This window comes from Alligator sinensis, unplaced genomic scaffold, assembly GCF_000455745.1.
Source record: "Alligator sinensis unplaced genomic scaffold, ASM45574v1 scaffold546_1, whole genome shotgun sequence".
NCBI lineage: Eukaryota > Metazoa > Chordata > Crocodylia > Alligatoridae > Alligator > Alligator sinensis.
The window spans coordinates 2,175,138-2,188,887 of record NW_005842061.1 but is presented as its reverse complement, the minus strand read 5'-3'; the positions used below and the strand labels follow the sequence as shown (position 1 = coordinate 2,188,887).

Sequence of the window (13,750 nt, the reverse complement as noted above, 5' to 3'; positions counted from 1 at the left end):
AAAAGAAGCTGCAGAAAAGGCGGGAAACTCGTCCCTGCACCGGGGTTTCCTCTGCTACAGGAAACTCTTCCGTGCAGTGCTCTGCAACTTGACGGGGATAATTCTGGTGCCGAAGCGCACACACAGTCATGCCTTTTGGGTCATAACAGCATGCACAAAGACAGGCTGGGAAATGATTGGCTAGGCTGTAGTGCTGCAGAGGACCTGGGGATTACAGTGGACCATAAACTGGATGCAAGTCAACAGTGCTCGTGTTGCAAAAATGTCAACAGCATGTTGGGTTGTATTAACAGGGAGCTTTTCCTGAAGATCAAGCGAAGTAATTTCTTTTGCTCTGTTCAGGCCTCACTTGGAGTTCTGCGTCCAGTTTTGGGCCTCACACTTCAAGAAAAATGGGGACAAATTGGGAAGAGTCCAGTTGAGAGTAACAAAAATTAGAGGCCTGGGAAGCATGATTTATGAGGAAAGGGTGAAAGAACTAGAACTATCTAGTCTGGAGAACAGAAAATTTAAGGGGGAATTTGATAAGTTAGTATACCCGAAGGGTGATCTTAAAGAAAATGGAGATGGGCTTTTTTCTGTGGTTGTAGGGAGCAGGACCAGAAGCAATACTACAGCAGAGGACATTTAGGTTGGAAAATATGAATTCTTTGACTATGAGTGTAGTTAAGCATTAGAAATAGGTTACCCAGAGAAGCTGTGGAATCTCCATCCCTGGAAATTATCAAGAGTAGGTTAGGTAGACACTTGGCTGGAATGGTTTAGTCAGGGATGATCTTGCTTTGAGCAGGGGGCTGGGCTAGTTGAGCTTGTGAGGTCCCTTACAGCCCTGCTTTCCTATGATCTACATGCCTTAAGCTGCAGATTTTTTTGTGATGTATTTTTCTGTATTTCCCAGCAGGAGGAACATGGTAAATTAATGAGACATGTGCCTTGTCCCTTTTGTTTTTAATGACAGGATGCTGTATTATGATTTAGTCCTGGCTCTTCTGTATAGAATTCTTTGACACACGTGAACAAAATAGCTGTTTAATCATAACTGTCCAGTATTTTTACCAAAATCTGAAAATATACCTATTTGAATGCTATAAGAGACTTGGCAGAAATTGAAAATAAGAAAGTACTAAGCCGTTAATGGATTTCTAAACCCAAAATACAGAGAGATTAAAAGACACGCATTTAAGATCAGAATCGAGTCTGGTAAGAACAGCCTTTGTTTTGTAACAACTGTGAAAATAATTAGTGACGGTTTCAGTGTACAAATTAGTTACAAGTCTCAGACCTTTCAGGAAAAGTGAAAGCTTCACCTTTGTAGAGAAATATTGTTTAGCCACTAATCTGTGCGCCTATACTGCTTGAACAATGAACCTTTGAATAAAATGTTTCAGAGACTAGAGATGCATTTTCTTTTTTGTTCATTTTGAGCTTGTTAATTTGAGAAAATAATGATTTTGGCTATCACAACTGGAACATCTCAAGCTAATGTGGGATACTTTTCAAAATGAACTTTCTAAATTAACTGCTAGTATGCTTAATTCCAGCTTTGTGTTAAACATGCTTAAATTAAATAGTGTTGCCTTGTTTAACTCTTAATTTATTCTATATTTGAAATATTAATTTATTCACTGACAAGTTTAGTTTAGTTTTTTTAATTACCAAAAAGCTTTTATTTCTCTTTCAATTGGAAGGAAACATAAGTATGTTAGAAATCAAATAAGTTAATTTTGTTAACATATGGTCAAGATTACATTTCTTGAGTGTGATGTTTGAACAATATTCTAGGGTGCATTTAGGCTTGAAAAAGGACCATCTGTTCTAGTGTTTATTTTCATTATTTATTAGGAGGTAATGGCTTACATTAGACACTTATATTCTATTATGACATGGCTTAGTCAGGTATTTAATTTAATGAGGTGTTTGTGATGAGCATTTTTTCCCCGTCTGTGATAATGATGAAAGGTAGTGGATAGCTGTTTGCTATATGAAACATAATAAAAAGAAAACAACCCTGTATGCTGAATTTTGATGCTGTTTGGATTTTAAATTACATTCATGTTCTCGGATGTGGTCCCACGTAGGCCTTTGGCCTCTCTTAGGCCCTGGTCCCGCCTCGGGCCAGTCGAACACCAGGCTCTCCCAGCTCTGGCAGTTTCTGCTATGGTCTATTTCAACTTTTTGGCCCCCCTGGGCCCTGACCCTGCAGAGACCAGTTGAGACTCTGAGGGTCAGTCCTCTAGCTGGGAGTCCTCTCTCACCTATGAGGCCACCCTCTTGGGCCCCCTCCATAGATCTCTCCCTCTAGGCTCACCTGGAGACTCCTGTAAGTCCTACAAACAGACCCTCTCTGGGGTTCACCTGGCCTCTCAGTAGGCCCCTGTATTCTTAGCCTCTCTCTGGGCTCCTTCAGCCTCCTAGTAGGCCCCCAGAGACTCTGCCAGGGCCAGCCCATAATTTTTTGGGGCCCCCTGATGCAAAGAAGGCAGTGGCGATTGGGGGAGGGATGGTGAGCAGCTAAAGAAACTGGCGGCAGCAGTGTCGGTGGGGTGTGAGGGTGGTGAGCGGCCAGACGTGAAGCCAGCAGTGGCGGGGGGGGAGTGGCTGGATGCAGGGGGCCCCCTGTAACCGCAGGCTTTGCAGGATAGGACGGGCCAGCCCTGCGCTTGTTGAGCCCCAGTTCAAGTCTGGGATCGTGCCCGGTATGCAAAGGCCAATAAAGATACCAGGGGTGAAAGTATAAAGAAGATTTATTGCTAGCAATACAAGGTGCAAGCGGAATAATTTCACGTAACAAGCACACAGATTTGTAATTCTAAGCATCTTTTATACAGGAGTATTGGACCTTCATAAGCATTCTTGTTTGTTAATTGGTTATAAAGGAGTGACGCAAGGAGTTCTTTACTGAGCATGTCTCTATACCTGTGTTTTAGCTATGTATCTCATTTCCATACATGTATGTTTCATTAGCATACTTTCTCCCCACCTAGGGGCGTAATTTTTAGTATTTTAATTAGCTTTTTACCCTAGTCCTCTGATTCTGCTTTTGTTTTCAAGCCTCCTTTATCTAAGACTGTCTCCTCCTTATCATTGCAGATGGGCGTTAGTTACATAACAGAGACTTTTGCTTGGGCTTTGTATAGTGGTTTCTAGGTCAAACCTCACACGCTCAGCCACTCTCTCAGGACTCCCCTGGCCACTCAAAGGGCCCAGACTCACAGCCCTCTTCTTAGGGCTCCGAGCCCCACACTGGATCACAAGAAACCTCCTCCATCCCTTTAGTTCCTACCCAAACCTGCAGACTGCTCCAGATGTGCTCCCTGCTGATGTCTTGAAGCTGCCGCCCTCCTGCTAAGGCAGTACTCTCTCAACAGGGCCCAGACCTTACTGCCTGGCTCCTCTCAGGGCTTGCTCTAAGCCCTGCCCTCTTCCAGAGTCCGATGACTCCCTCCTGGGTCAGGCTTAGCCTCACCTGCTGGCTCCCTGGGTCAGCTGACACCCAATCAGCCCTGGCCCGCACCTACTTCACACACTGCTTGACCTCTTAAAAGTGGCAGGCACCCCCAAGTGCCCTGTCACACTGAGCACAGCTCCAGCCCAGCCCCCCATAGCACTTTTGGGAGCTGCATGCTGCTGCTGCTGCTGCTACAGGGCCAGGCTGGGACTATGCTCAGTGCCCCAGGCTGCAGCCTGCATGGAGCCTGCTGGCATGGTAAGGGGGAAGGGAAATCAGTAGGTGGAGGAGCAGAGGCTGGGGGGGACACAGATGTGTGGTTTGAAGGATGGGGGGACAGGCAGCAGCTGTGGCCCTGATCCTGGGTAGGGGCTGGAGCCTGAGACAAAGCTGGTGTCTGCCACCCCCCCTCCACACACACACACACACACACACACACACACACACACACACACACGCTCTCTCTCTCTCGCTCTCTCTCTCTCTCTCTCTCTCTCTCTCTGCCCTTGTATTCAATTCTAAGATGAGAAGCTTCCCCCTCAGGTTAAATGGAGGAAAAAAAACATCGTCTAGCAGTTGAGTAAATACGGTAAATTGTTGCAATTTGTTTCTTACATATGGTGAATTGCTAGCTACAGGGTGTTGCAACATGGGAGAGTTCTGCTTGGCAATAGAAATCACAAATTGGACCAGAACTTCCACCTGTACAGTTGCTGTTATAGAATCATAGATAGGGTTGGAAGGGACCTCAGGTGGCCATCTAGTCCAACTCCCTGCTCAGAGCACGACCATCCCCAACTAGATCATTCTAGTCAGGGCTTTGTCAAGCTGGGCCTTAAAAGCCTCGTAGGATAGAGGTTCCACCACCTCTCTAGGTAACCTGTTTCAGTGCTTCACCACCCTCTTCAGGAGAGTTTTTCCTAATATCCAACCTAAATCTCCCTTGCTGCAACATGAGACCATTGCTCCTTGTTCTGTCATCTGCCACCACTGAGAACAGTCTAGCTCCATTCATGCCTCTTTGGAACCCCCCTTCAGGTAGTTAAAGGCTGCAACCATTAAATCCCCCCTCAGTCTTCTCTTCTCTAGACTAAAGAAGCCCGGTTCCCACAGCCTCTCTTCATAAAGTCATATGCCCCAGCACCCAAGCTACTTTTTGTTGCCCTTTGCTGGACTTTCCAATTTGTCCACATCCTTTCTGTAATATGGGGCCCAAAACTTGTTGGTTTGTTGTGAGAGGATTCAGTCACTGGGTCTCAGGTGCTTCCTAGCTAACTGTGTCTAGGTCTAGTTTCCCAGCTTTCTGACCTATTTCTAGCTCTAAGGCCTAAGGGAACACTCCTAGGCACATATCTTTCACCTGATGTCCTTGGTTGTGGAATGCTTCTCTCCAGCCATTCTTGACCCTAGAACCTGTGCCTGAGATTTCAAAAGGAAGGTGAAATAAATACAGAGAGGTGTTTTTTAAATTGAATTGTATGGGATATAGCAGTAATGAGTGTGTAAGTGGTAGACTTGGGTCTGTGACTAGTTGCCAGGAATGGTATGGTATGTGACAAGGGATTTTGTCTGTTACTCCTGCTAGCCCTACTGAAGTTGATGACAATTTCTGTTGACTTCAGCAGGGTCAGGACTTTACCCAATGTACTAGATATTTCAGAAGATATGAATTTAGTGAAAAACTAGACCCAGGAAGAAGGCCAGAAAGTGCAGTGTTGTTTTAATTCTCTGTTTGAGCTGCCCAACAGCCTTCTAGAGTCCAGTGGCTATACCATGTTTGCCCATGTGTGCGTATGCACATGCACACAGGCATGCATGTAAAGAAGCTTTAGTATTTAACTTTGTACTGCTATTCAGGCCTCTAATCCCTCAGGATAAAGATCGTATAAATTTGTTTCCCTAATTATTCTCTCAAACCATTAATGATTGTTTTCTTTGCTTTTTCCACTCTGATAAGACAGTGCAAATATCATCACGTGGATCAGTCGATGATATTTACTCAGCAGAAAGACAAGCAGTGAAAGTGTGGCTTTTCAGTTATATGCCAATCTCTATAGCATTACTGAATTGTATCTTTAAGGCTTTTCAAGCTGCTGTAGATGTAGAAGTAGGTGGACAAATTAACTTGCTTAATTGTTTTGAAACCTGACTTCGTTTCCCATTCTAGGAGGGCATAATTTTAAATGGTACATCTCTGTCAGATTTCAGAAGGAAATCACAAATTTTGGGCTCTAATGTTATAGGAGACAGTAATAGATTTGTAAAGACAATTTTAGCACACTTTTATTCCATTTCTCTTGCGTTTATTATATCATTTCAGTAAAATTAAGCTCCCAGGAATTAAATTCTTAGTTGTCAGTTAAGTGTTCCCATGTAGATCAGAGCGATTCAAGACTAAATGGTGCTCAGATCCACCTACCTGAGGTGTTCCCCACAAAATGTTTTAGGTTACTTTGAGAAGGCTTTTTCTTTGTCTCTGCCTTTCCCACAAAGTCTTCTTGATCTTCTACATCCCATGACCTTATGTTACACAAAATTGGAATTTTTGCAACTTTCTTATTAAGGCTTGTGACCGAAGTCAGGGCCTGGACAAGTAACACACTTATGCTGGTATAATGTATACCAGTTTTGTATCTTGATGTAAATTATACCTGAGTTCAGAGCAGACAGACATGTAGCTTTCTACTCTGTTATATTGGACTAACCCCACACCTGATTTTTTTTTTTTTTTTTCCCAGGGTAATTCTTCACCAGGTTCAGTTAAGTTACCACAGTGTAAAGCAGTATGCCCTATGTTTGCTTTTTTAATGTTGGCGTAAAGGCTGATTCTGTTGGTGTAAACATGTGTCTGAACCCTAAATCATAGGATCTGGATCCTAATTGGTGACTGGTAATACTGTGCTCTTTTTCTAAATAAGTTGCATTATACCTTACATCACTGGTCAGTGTTTCATTAATTTTATGTTAAGGAATAGGCAGTTAGCACAACATGTTATGAATAGGCATACAGTAGATAGACTTTAGTTGCTATAAGAAAAAAACAGTTTTTCTTTCTATATTTATTTATACATTACTTTTAACAAAGATTGAATTGGAGTCGCTTGATAATTTTGATTATTTTGTATCTTGCCTTCCAAACAGAGAAAGGAGATTTCATTGCATTGGATCTTGGTGGATCTTATTTTCGAATTCTGCGGGTGAAGGTCTCTCATGAAAAAAAGCAGACGGTACAAATGGAAACTGAAATTTATAACACACCAGAGGATATCATGCATGGCACTGGAACAAGGGTAGGTTTCTTTAGTTAAGGACACTTACCTAATATTAGGTCATTGACATTACAGTTCTGACAAAGTGTGGAAAGAAAAAATTGGTAACATTTTAATAATCAAGCCTACTTTGTGTAGCAGGTTGGATATAATTCTTCTTGTTATTAAAATTAAATAAGCTGTTTTAGTAACTGTCGTGGTAAACACACGCAGCAAACTTTAGGTTAGGTCAGCAGAAGCTTGGTTTATTAGAGAATGCATTCTGGACAGACTCATACACAATTGGAGAATTGTGAAGAGGTCTGACCCCGTACAACAGGTGAGGCGAGTTCATATAGAAAATATGACATCATAAGCATAGCAACGACATACTAATCAGCATTTGCCATGACTTTGTTAGTAATGCGCATGTCTTCAATTTATCTCCGTTAGCAGATTTTAAGGGTCTTCTGACTTGTAACCTCAGGGGTCACTTCCCTTTTTGGGCTGACTCAGCAGGCTGGTTTGTGGTTACTTTTGTGCTAAGTTTTTGTTTTCACTAGACTAGGACAGGATGGTCTCAGTCTGTGTTAGTCTGGCAGTTTTGGGTCATGTCCCTTTGACTTCTCCATAGCCTAAGCTGAATACATGTTTTGCACTTTTACACAGAATGGACATTTAACTCCATTTTTCCCTTCTTCCACATAACTGAACATCTAAGGTAACTAGAACACTTTTTATTGCACAAGTAACTTACTGCTGAGTTAGAATTTGCGTTTATAAGACCAGTTTCCACATGCATCTTATCTGCTGAAAATCACCTTCTGTGTATGGGAACAGAGAACAGAAAAACAACAAAATTTGCAAAAGCCCAGTTGGCTGCAACATGCAATTGAATAAATGACTGTGTCTAGAAACCAGCAAAGATTGGTGACAGGACCAAGTACCCATCTCTCTCAGAAATGATTCTGGCATGAAACAGCACATAGACTGAAGCATTTGTTTTTAAAAAAATAGACAAAGGTGGGATGATGGATTATGATTATACAGATCTCACTTATTGAATAAATGATTCTCAGGACCTGGTATGAGTAATATTTTTAGTTTCCAGTCATGTTGGAATGGCAAAATACACTGGAGTGTTTTTATATCTGACTTCCAATTTTGCTAGGAGGAAACATTTACTTTTCTATATGTAGTTAAGAAATGTCTTATGGAGAACACTTTAATATGTTTATTTAATTTGCCCTGATATAACACAAATGATGAGATTATTATTGCTGGACAAACATAGTTATTGATAGTTATTTAGTTATTGATAGCTATTTTTCTTATTAGAACGAGGAGCCATTGAAAAATGTAAAGATTACCTTTTAGAAAATTCAATGTTCACTTCTAAAAAATTGAAAAATTAATTTCTATCCTTAATTTCTAATTCAGATCCATTGACAGTTGCTACATTATTAAGATACACCATATGTCAAGTGAAAATCATTAATGGCATTGCTTTTATATAACATTACAATGATATTTGAACCTATTAACAACATTTCAAAATTAGGAGTGTATTTGACTACTTTGGCTACATTTAATTGGTAGGGGTTTGTCTGAAGGTGTATATAATCATTTTCATAGATTCATAGATGTTAGGTTCAGAAGGGACCTCAATAGATTGATCTTCCTAATGTCCAGTCTAAATCTGCTCTCTGCTAGCTTGTGGCCATTATTTCTTGTAACCCCCGGGGGTGCCTTGGTGAATAAATACTCACCAATTCCCTTCTGTGCCCCCGTGATGAACTTATAGGCAGCCACAAGGTCGCCTCTCAACCTTCTCTTGCGGAGGCTGAAAAGGTCCAGTTTCTCTAGTCTCTCCTCATAGGGCTTGGTCTGTAGGCCCTTAACCATACGAGTGGCCCTTCTCTGGACCCTCTCCAGGTTATCCGCATCCTTCTTGAAGTGTGGCGCCCAGAATTGCACGCAGTACTCCAACTGCAGTCTGACCAGTGCCCGATAGAGGGGAAGTATCACCTCCTTGGACCTATTCGTCATGCATCTGCTGATGCACGATAAAGTGCCATTGGCTTTTCTGATGGCTTCGTCACACTGCCGACTCATGTTCATCTTGGAGTCCACTAGGACTCCAAGATCCCTTTCCACTTCCGTGCCACCCAGCAGGTCATTCCCTAGGCTGTAGGTGTGCTGGACATTTTTCCTCCCTAGGTGCAGCACTTTGCATTTCTCCTTGTTGAACTGCATTCTGTTGTTTTCTGCCCACTTATCTAACCTGTCCAGGTCTGCTTGCAGCTGTTCCCTGCCCTCCGGCGTGTCCACTTCTCCCCATAGCTTTGTGTCATCTGCATACTGGGTCAGTTTCCTTAATCATTGTATGATGACTAAAATTTTCCTTGGTGCTAGGTTAACAATGCTTCCACAAGGGCTTTCAAGGATGCATTGTGTATACCAGGGGTGTCCAGTTGGCAGCCCACAGATTGCATGTGACCCCTGAGGGGTTAAACTGTGGTCCCTGGGCTCCTGTCCTTTTGCTGCCACTGGAATTTTCTGGCTCCCTCTCCCTCCTCTAACTTCTACTGTCTGCCCCCACTCTAGGGGTGGGTGGGTTGCGTTTTTGGTATACCAGTTCCTCCCCAGTCTCCCATTATAGCATATTAGGGGGCATCGGAGGTGCAGTGTGTGTCGGGGGTGGGCCACTGTGGCACAGCATGGGGCATTGGTGTGGTGCTGTGAAGGGGGGCTGCCTACTGAGTAGCTCAGTGGGGTGCCCACACAGCATAGTGTGCAGCCCACATAGCATGTGGCTGTGGCCCATGGCCCCCAGCCACTTAGAAGTTAGACAGCTCTGGTGGACACCTATCGGCATTCAAGTGGTTAATGATTTGATGCTTCTGACTGATGCCTATGCTAGTGCTAGTAGTAACTTTAAATCTGTGACTCAGTTGTTACAATTATGGGTCTAGTTGCTCTGTTAATTTTCTGAACAGGGTAGGTTACTAATACTCCTTTTGGTGATTTCAAATATTTATACCCTTATCCTTATACTTATTCTGATTTGTGGAGAATTGTGAATTGACTTTAATCTCTCACCAGCAGAATTTTAATCTGATATTTTTCACATCAGTGCATTCATATTTCTATCCTCATCCATCTGTCAGGCACCAACATACTTCAACTGTAGTACAATTATCATTGAAATAAAGGCAAAGGTCGTGACTTTAGCTGTGCAATACATAAAGTTTGTGGAAGATCCTCTAGGTCAGGGGTGTCCAGCCTTTTTGAATGTGGGGCCGGATCACGAACTTTTTATCACCCAGTGGGCCAGTGAGCCATATTCAAAGATGTCACAGGAAGTGGTATCATATCAGGAAGTGATGTCACGTGACCTTTGACACCAATGAAGTTGCAGGGGTTGACACGGTGCTGGTTGACATGGTGCTGCAGGAGCCGCTTGGCTACAACCGGGTTGACCTGGTGCTGGAGAAACCGTGGGGCCAGGCCGGGTTTAATCTGGGGCCTGCCCGGCCTGCTGGTGCTATGCCTGGGTTGACATGGTGCTGCAGGACCTGCCTGGGCAGAACCAGGTCGGCACCAGCCAGGAAAAGCAGCATGCAGCCGAAGCCGGCTTCTCATGCGCTGCTGGGGATGGGAGGAGTGGCGCGGCTCCTCACTCCGTGCTGCCGCCGCCATGGGCCAGATAAAATGGCTTGGCGGGCCACATGTTGGACAAGCCTGCTCTAGGTCAAGTGATTTATATTCAAAGAACTCAAGCTAATTTAAGACTGGTTTCTCTAGTGGTCTTTGCAGTCCGTGCCTTGTTGAAATGATATTTAAATTTGGGTTTTGCTTTCTGTTGGATACCTTGCTCTTGCACTTACTTTGCTTTAGCTTTCCAAGCCAGTTGGCCTGTAGCAGATTGAAACACCTTGAAATTGTCATTAACTCTTAGACTATATTTTTGCAGTGTTCTGAGCAAATGAATCGGGGTGCTTCTATGCCTATTTCTGCTCCTCAAGGACTGCACACCAGTTAGTTTCACCCTCAAATACACTGTGTTGTTCTGCATGAGCTACCTCTTGAAGCAGAAATAAACATAAGGAGTAGCTGCATTTATTGGGTGTGTCAGGTGGACTAATTAGTGCTGTCCCTGAGCAGGGCTAATTAGCATGCCTACAGAACCATGAAAAGTAGCTACACTGCTTACTGGTGAGGTGGTAGCTGGCATGGGCCTTGCAGGATGTGTTTGAGGGCCCTTGTGATGTGCCATATGTGAAGTCAAACAAAACTACCACCATAAAGCAAGTACAGAAGGTGGTAGCAAAAATTGTAGCATTTGTTCTGCTGACTAGCAGTCCATTTCTCTTGTGCAGTTCATGGGTATTCGTGGTTTTCCTCCAAACTCAGCCTTTTGGCTAAGATCAAGTGTAATAATTTATCTTGTTCTATATACATTAAAGACATGACTAACTTTGTTATTTCTCTCATAAGACAGTTAATAATTCTCTTGATCTTCTCATCCAGTTGTATATAGAAAAATATTACTTTCTCTTTGTGCTATAGCAGTAGAAGACCCCCACCATGTTCTGTGTTGGGTCATTGGTACCCTTCTTGTTGTGGGGGCCGAGTATAGCCGGAATTGGGGCCGCACCGATGGAGTGGAATTAGGCACAAATGCGTACTGGTTGAATTGAAAAGAACTTTACTTACAAACTGGCGTACAGGGACTTGCGTCGATGCACACAGTGTAGGCACGCTCCGTTACAAACAAAAGAAAGAAACCGGGTGGCACACCGATGTTTTCCGAGCATGCAGGGTGTGGGGTACGTCGGGACGGTCGGCGACGGGGAGTGGTTGGTGGTTGTTCAGGCCTCCAATTTTGCTCCAAGGTACATGAGGAACTCGTTCCCAACGTACACGCGGAGTTCTCTGGCTTGGGCGGAAACTACCCAAGCTTTTATATGGCTAGTGAGCCAATTGCTAGCCGCCAGGTATGAATATTTTACAATAAGCCAATCGGTAGCATGCATCCAAACAGTGCAGCTGCTAGTTTTGGCAGGAGCTGATCACTGCACCAAGGCTTTTCCCGCCGTAGTGAGGCATCCCTTGCACTGAGTACTTGCATCGTGCTAAGAATTCTGCTGTGTCGAGGCACTTTTAATTACTAAGTACAGACACTTGTGTTTGCAGTTCATGTGTGTGCTAATCCCAAGTGGCTCATTTAGTGGTCTGAAAGTCATATATAAATACCCTTTTTTCACATGTGTGAATTCTCGGTAATTCATTGGATTGGGTATGGTAGGGGATTGTATTTGAATTAAAATCTAAAAAGCAGGTCCTGTCTTCTATGCCATCATATCTTATTGCCTAAGAGTTTGCAGCATTATACTTAGGTAAAATTTCTTCTTCCTGCAGGATACCTTAATGGACTATTTGCTGGCTGTATAGTATTACCTTAAACTCTGGTGGTGGATACATTTTAGTGGTGTTATAAATATGTTTGCAAAACACTTCCAGATGGAAAACACTATAGAAACACACAATACTATTACTGGTACAGTAACTTATTTTATATAACATTTGTCATAATCTGTTGCTTAATTACAAATCTTCTTTCTTATTGGGACAGCTGGGCATGGTATTGCAAAACTGCAGCATGCGTTGTTTCTTCTGCTTTGTCATTTTATGTGAGGGGGTTAATATTCCCTGTTCAAAGGGAATACAAAGTGGAACATTTTCTCTTTGAAACTACCATAGGAATACTTTTGCAGTTTATATCCTATTTTCTATACCGATTTAACATGTTCTGGTGAGCAGCAATGCCATGTAAACCGATTTCTAGCCTTGTGAAGAATTCCTTCTTTAAGCTTCATATTCTCTGAGGCTTGTTTAGCATTTCTTCTATCATTCTTAATGTTGATTAAAGCTAGGAAAGTGCATTGTGACTTGAAGCTGATAAAAATGCTCGGCTGTCATTTGCCCTAAAATGCTAGTTATTTTCCAGACTTTTGGCCAGATGGGTTTGCTGATATGTTTGCAGTTTCCAAAGAGTTAAAATGTAAAACAAAGAAAAGTTTCTGAGATAATACTAGTAACAAGCTCCTATTCTTATAACCATCTGCAAGTTAGGTCAATTTGAGGTATGTTTGGTTGTTTGTACTAGTAGACTTTTTTTTCATCATTTCAGTCCTTGGGGGCCTGGTTAGCTCCTGGGCTTGATTCAGCCCTATGATATGCTTTGTGTGCTAAGGTTTTCCTAGTAGCTTATGTGAAAGATCTTTCTTTCTCTCTCTCTCTCTCTCTCACACACACTCACTCTCACTCACTCTCTCTCACACACACACACACACACACACACACACACACACACACACACACACACACACACACACACACTCTCTCTCTCTCTCTCTCTCTCTCTCTCTCTCTCTCTCTCTCTCACACACACACACACACACACACACACACACACACACACACACACACACACACACACACCATGTGTGCAAATTCTGACGTCGGAAAACCAGAAGCTGGTAGCTGCAGGAGCCACAAGAATGGGTGGGTGAAACCAACAAGGGATGGAGGTGGCAACAAACAAGTTTCTCCTACTGTCCCCTCAGAAATGCTGGCGTAAGTTAAAGCTGCCAGAATCTGCTCTCATTAATGCTACATCTCTCTAGCCCACCTACTTGCTTCACCCCATCGCCTTGCTTTTTCTGGGACAAACCTGAATTTTCATTTATTGTGTTCTGCACCCTGCCGCCATGGTGAGCAGACTCAAATTACTGTCATTTGAGCTGGTAGCCACTGGTGTTACAGCCAGTTTGGTTTTATTTGATATTGCTACTGCAGAAAAAAACACACTTGAACCAATAAAGCTCCTTCATTGTAAGTGGCTGCCTGCTGGAAGTCCCAGCCAGTTGTTTCTGTACATGAAGGGATGGGGGTAGGTCCCCAATTTTTATGTTATACATTCTTGGTTCACTGTTGTCTAAAAAACAATTAAAAGATGGGAGTGTCAGTCAAAGGGCCTGAACTGCAG

The 13,750-nt window shown here is 43.0% G+C and overlaps 1 protein-coding gene across 1 annotated transcript in view; it reads left to right on the top strand.

The window, feature by feature from the left end:
- HK1 (hexokinase 1) overlaps nucleotides 1-13,750 on the top strand; it is a 132,289-nt gene that overhangs the window by 74,853 nt on the left and 43,686 nt on the right. The window contains exon 4 of the mRNA XM_006023136.3: nucleotides 6,590-6,738. Within this exon, the coding sequence (XP_006023198.2) occupies nucleotides 6,590-6,738 (149 nt within the window). The remainder of the gene's footprint in view (nucleotides 1-6,589; nucleotides 6,739-13,750) is intronic.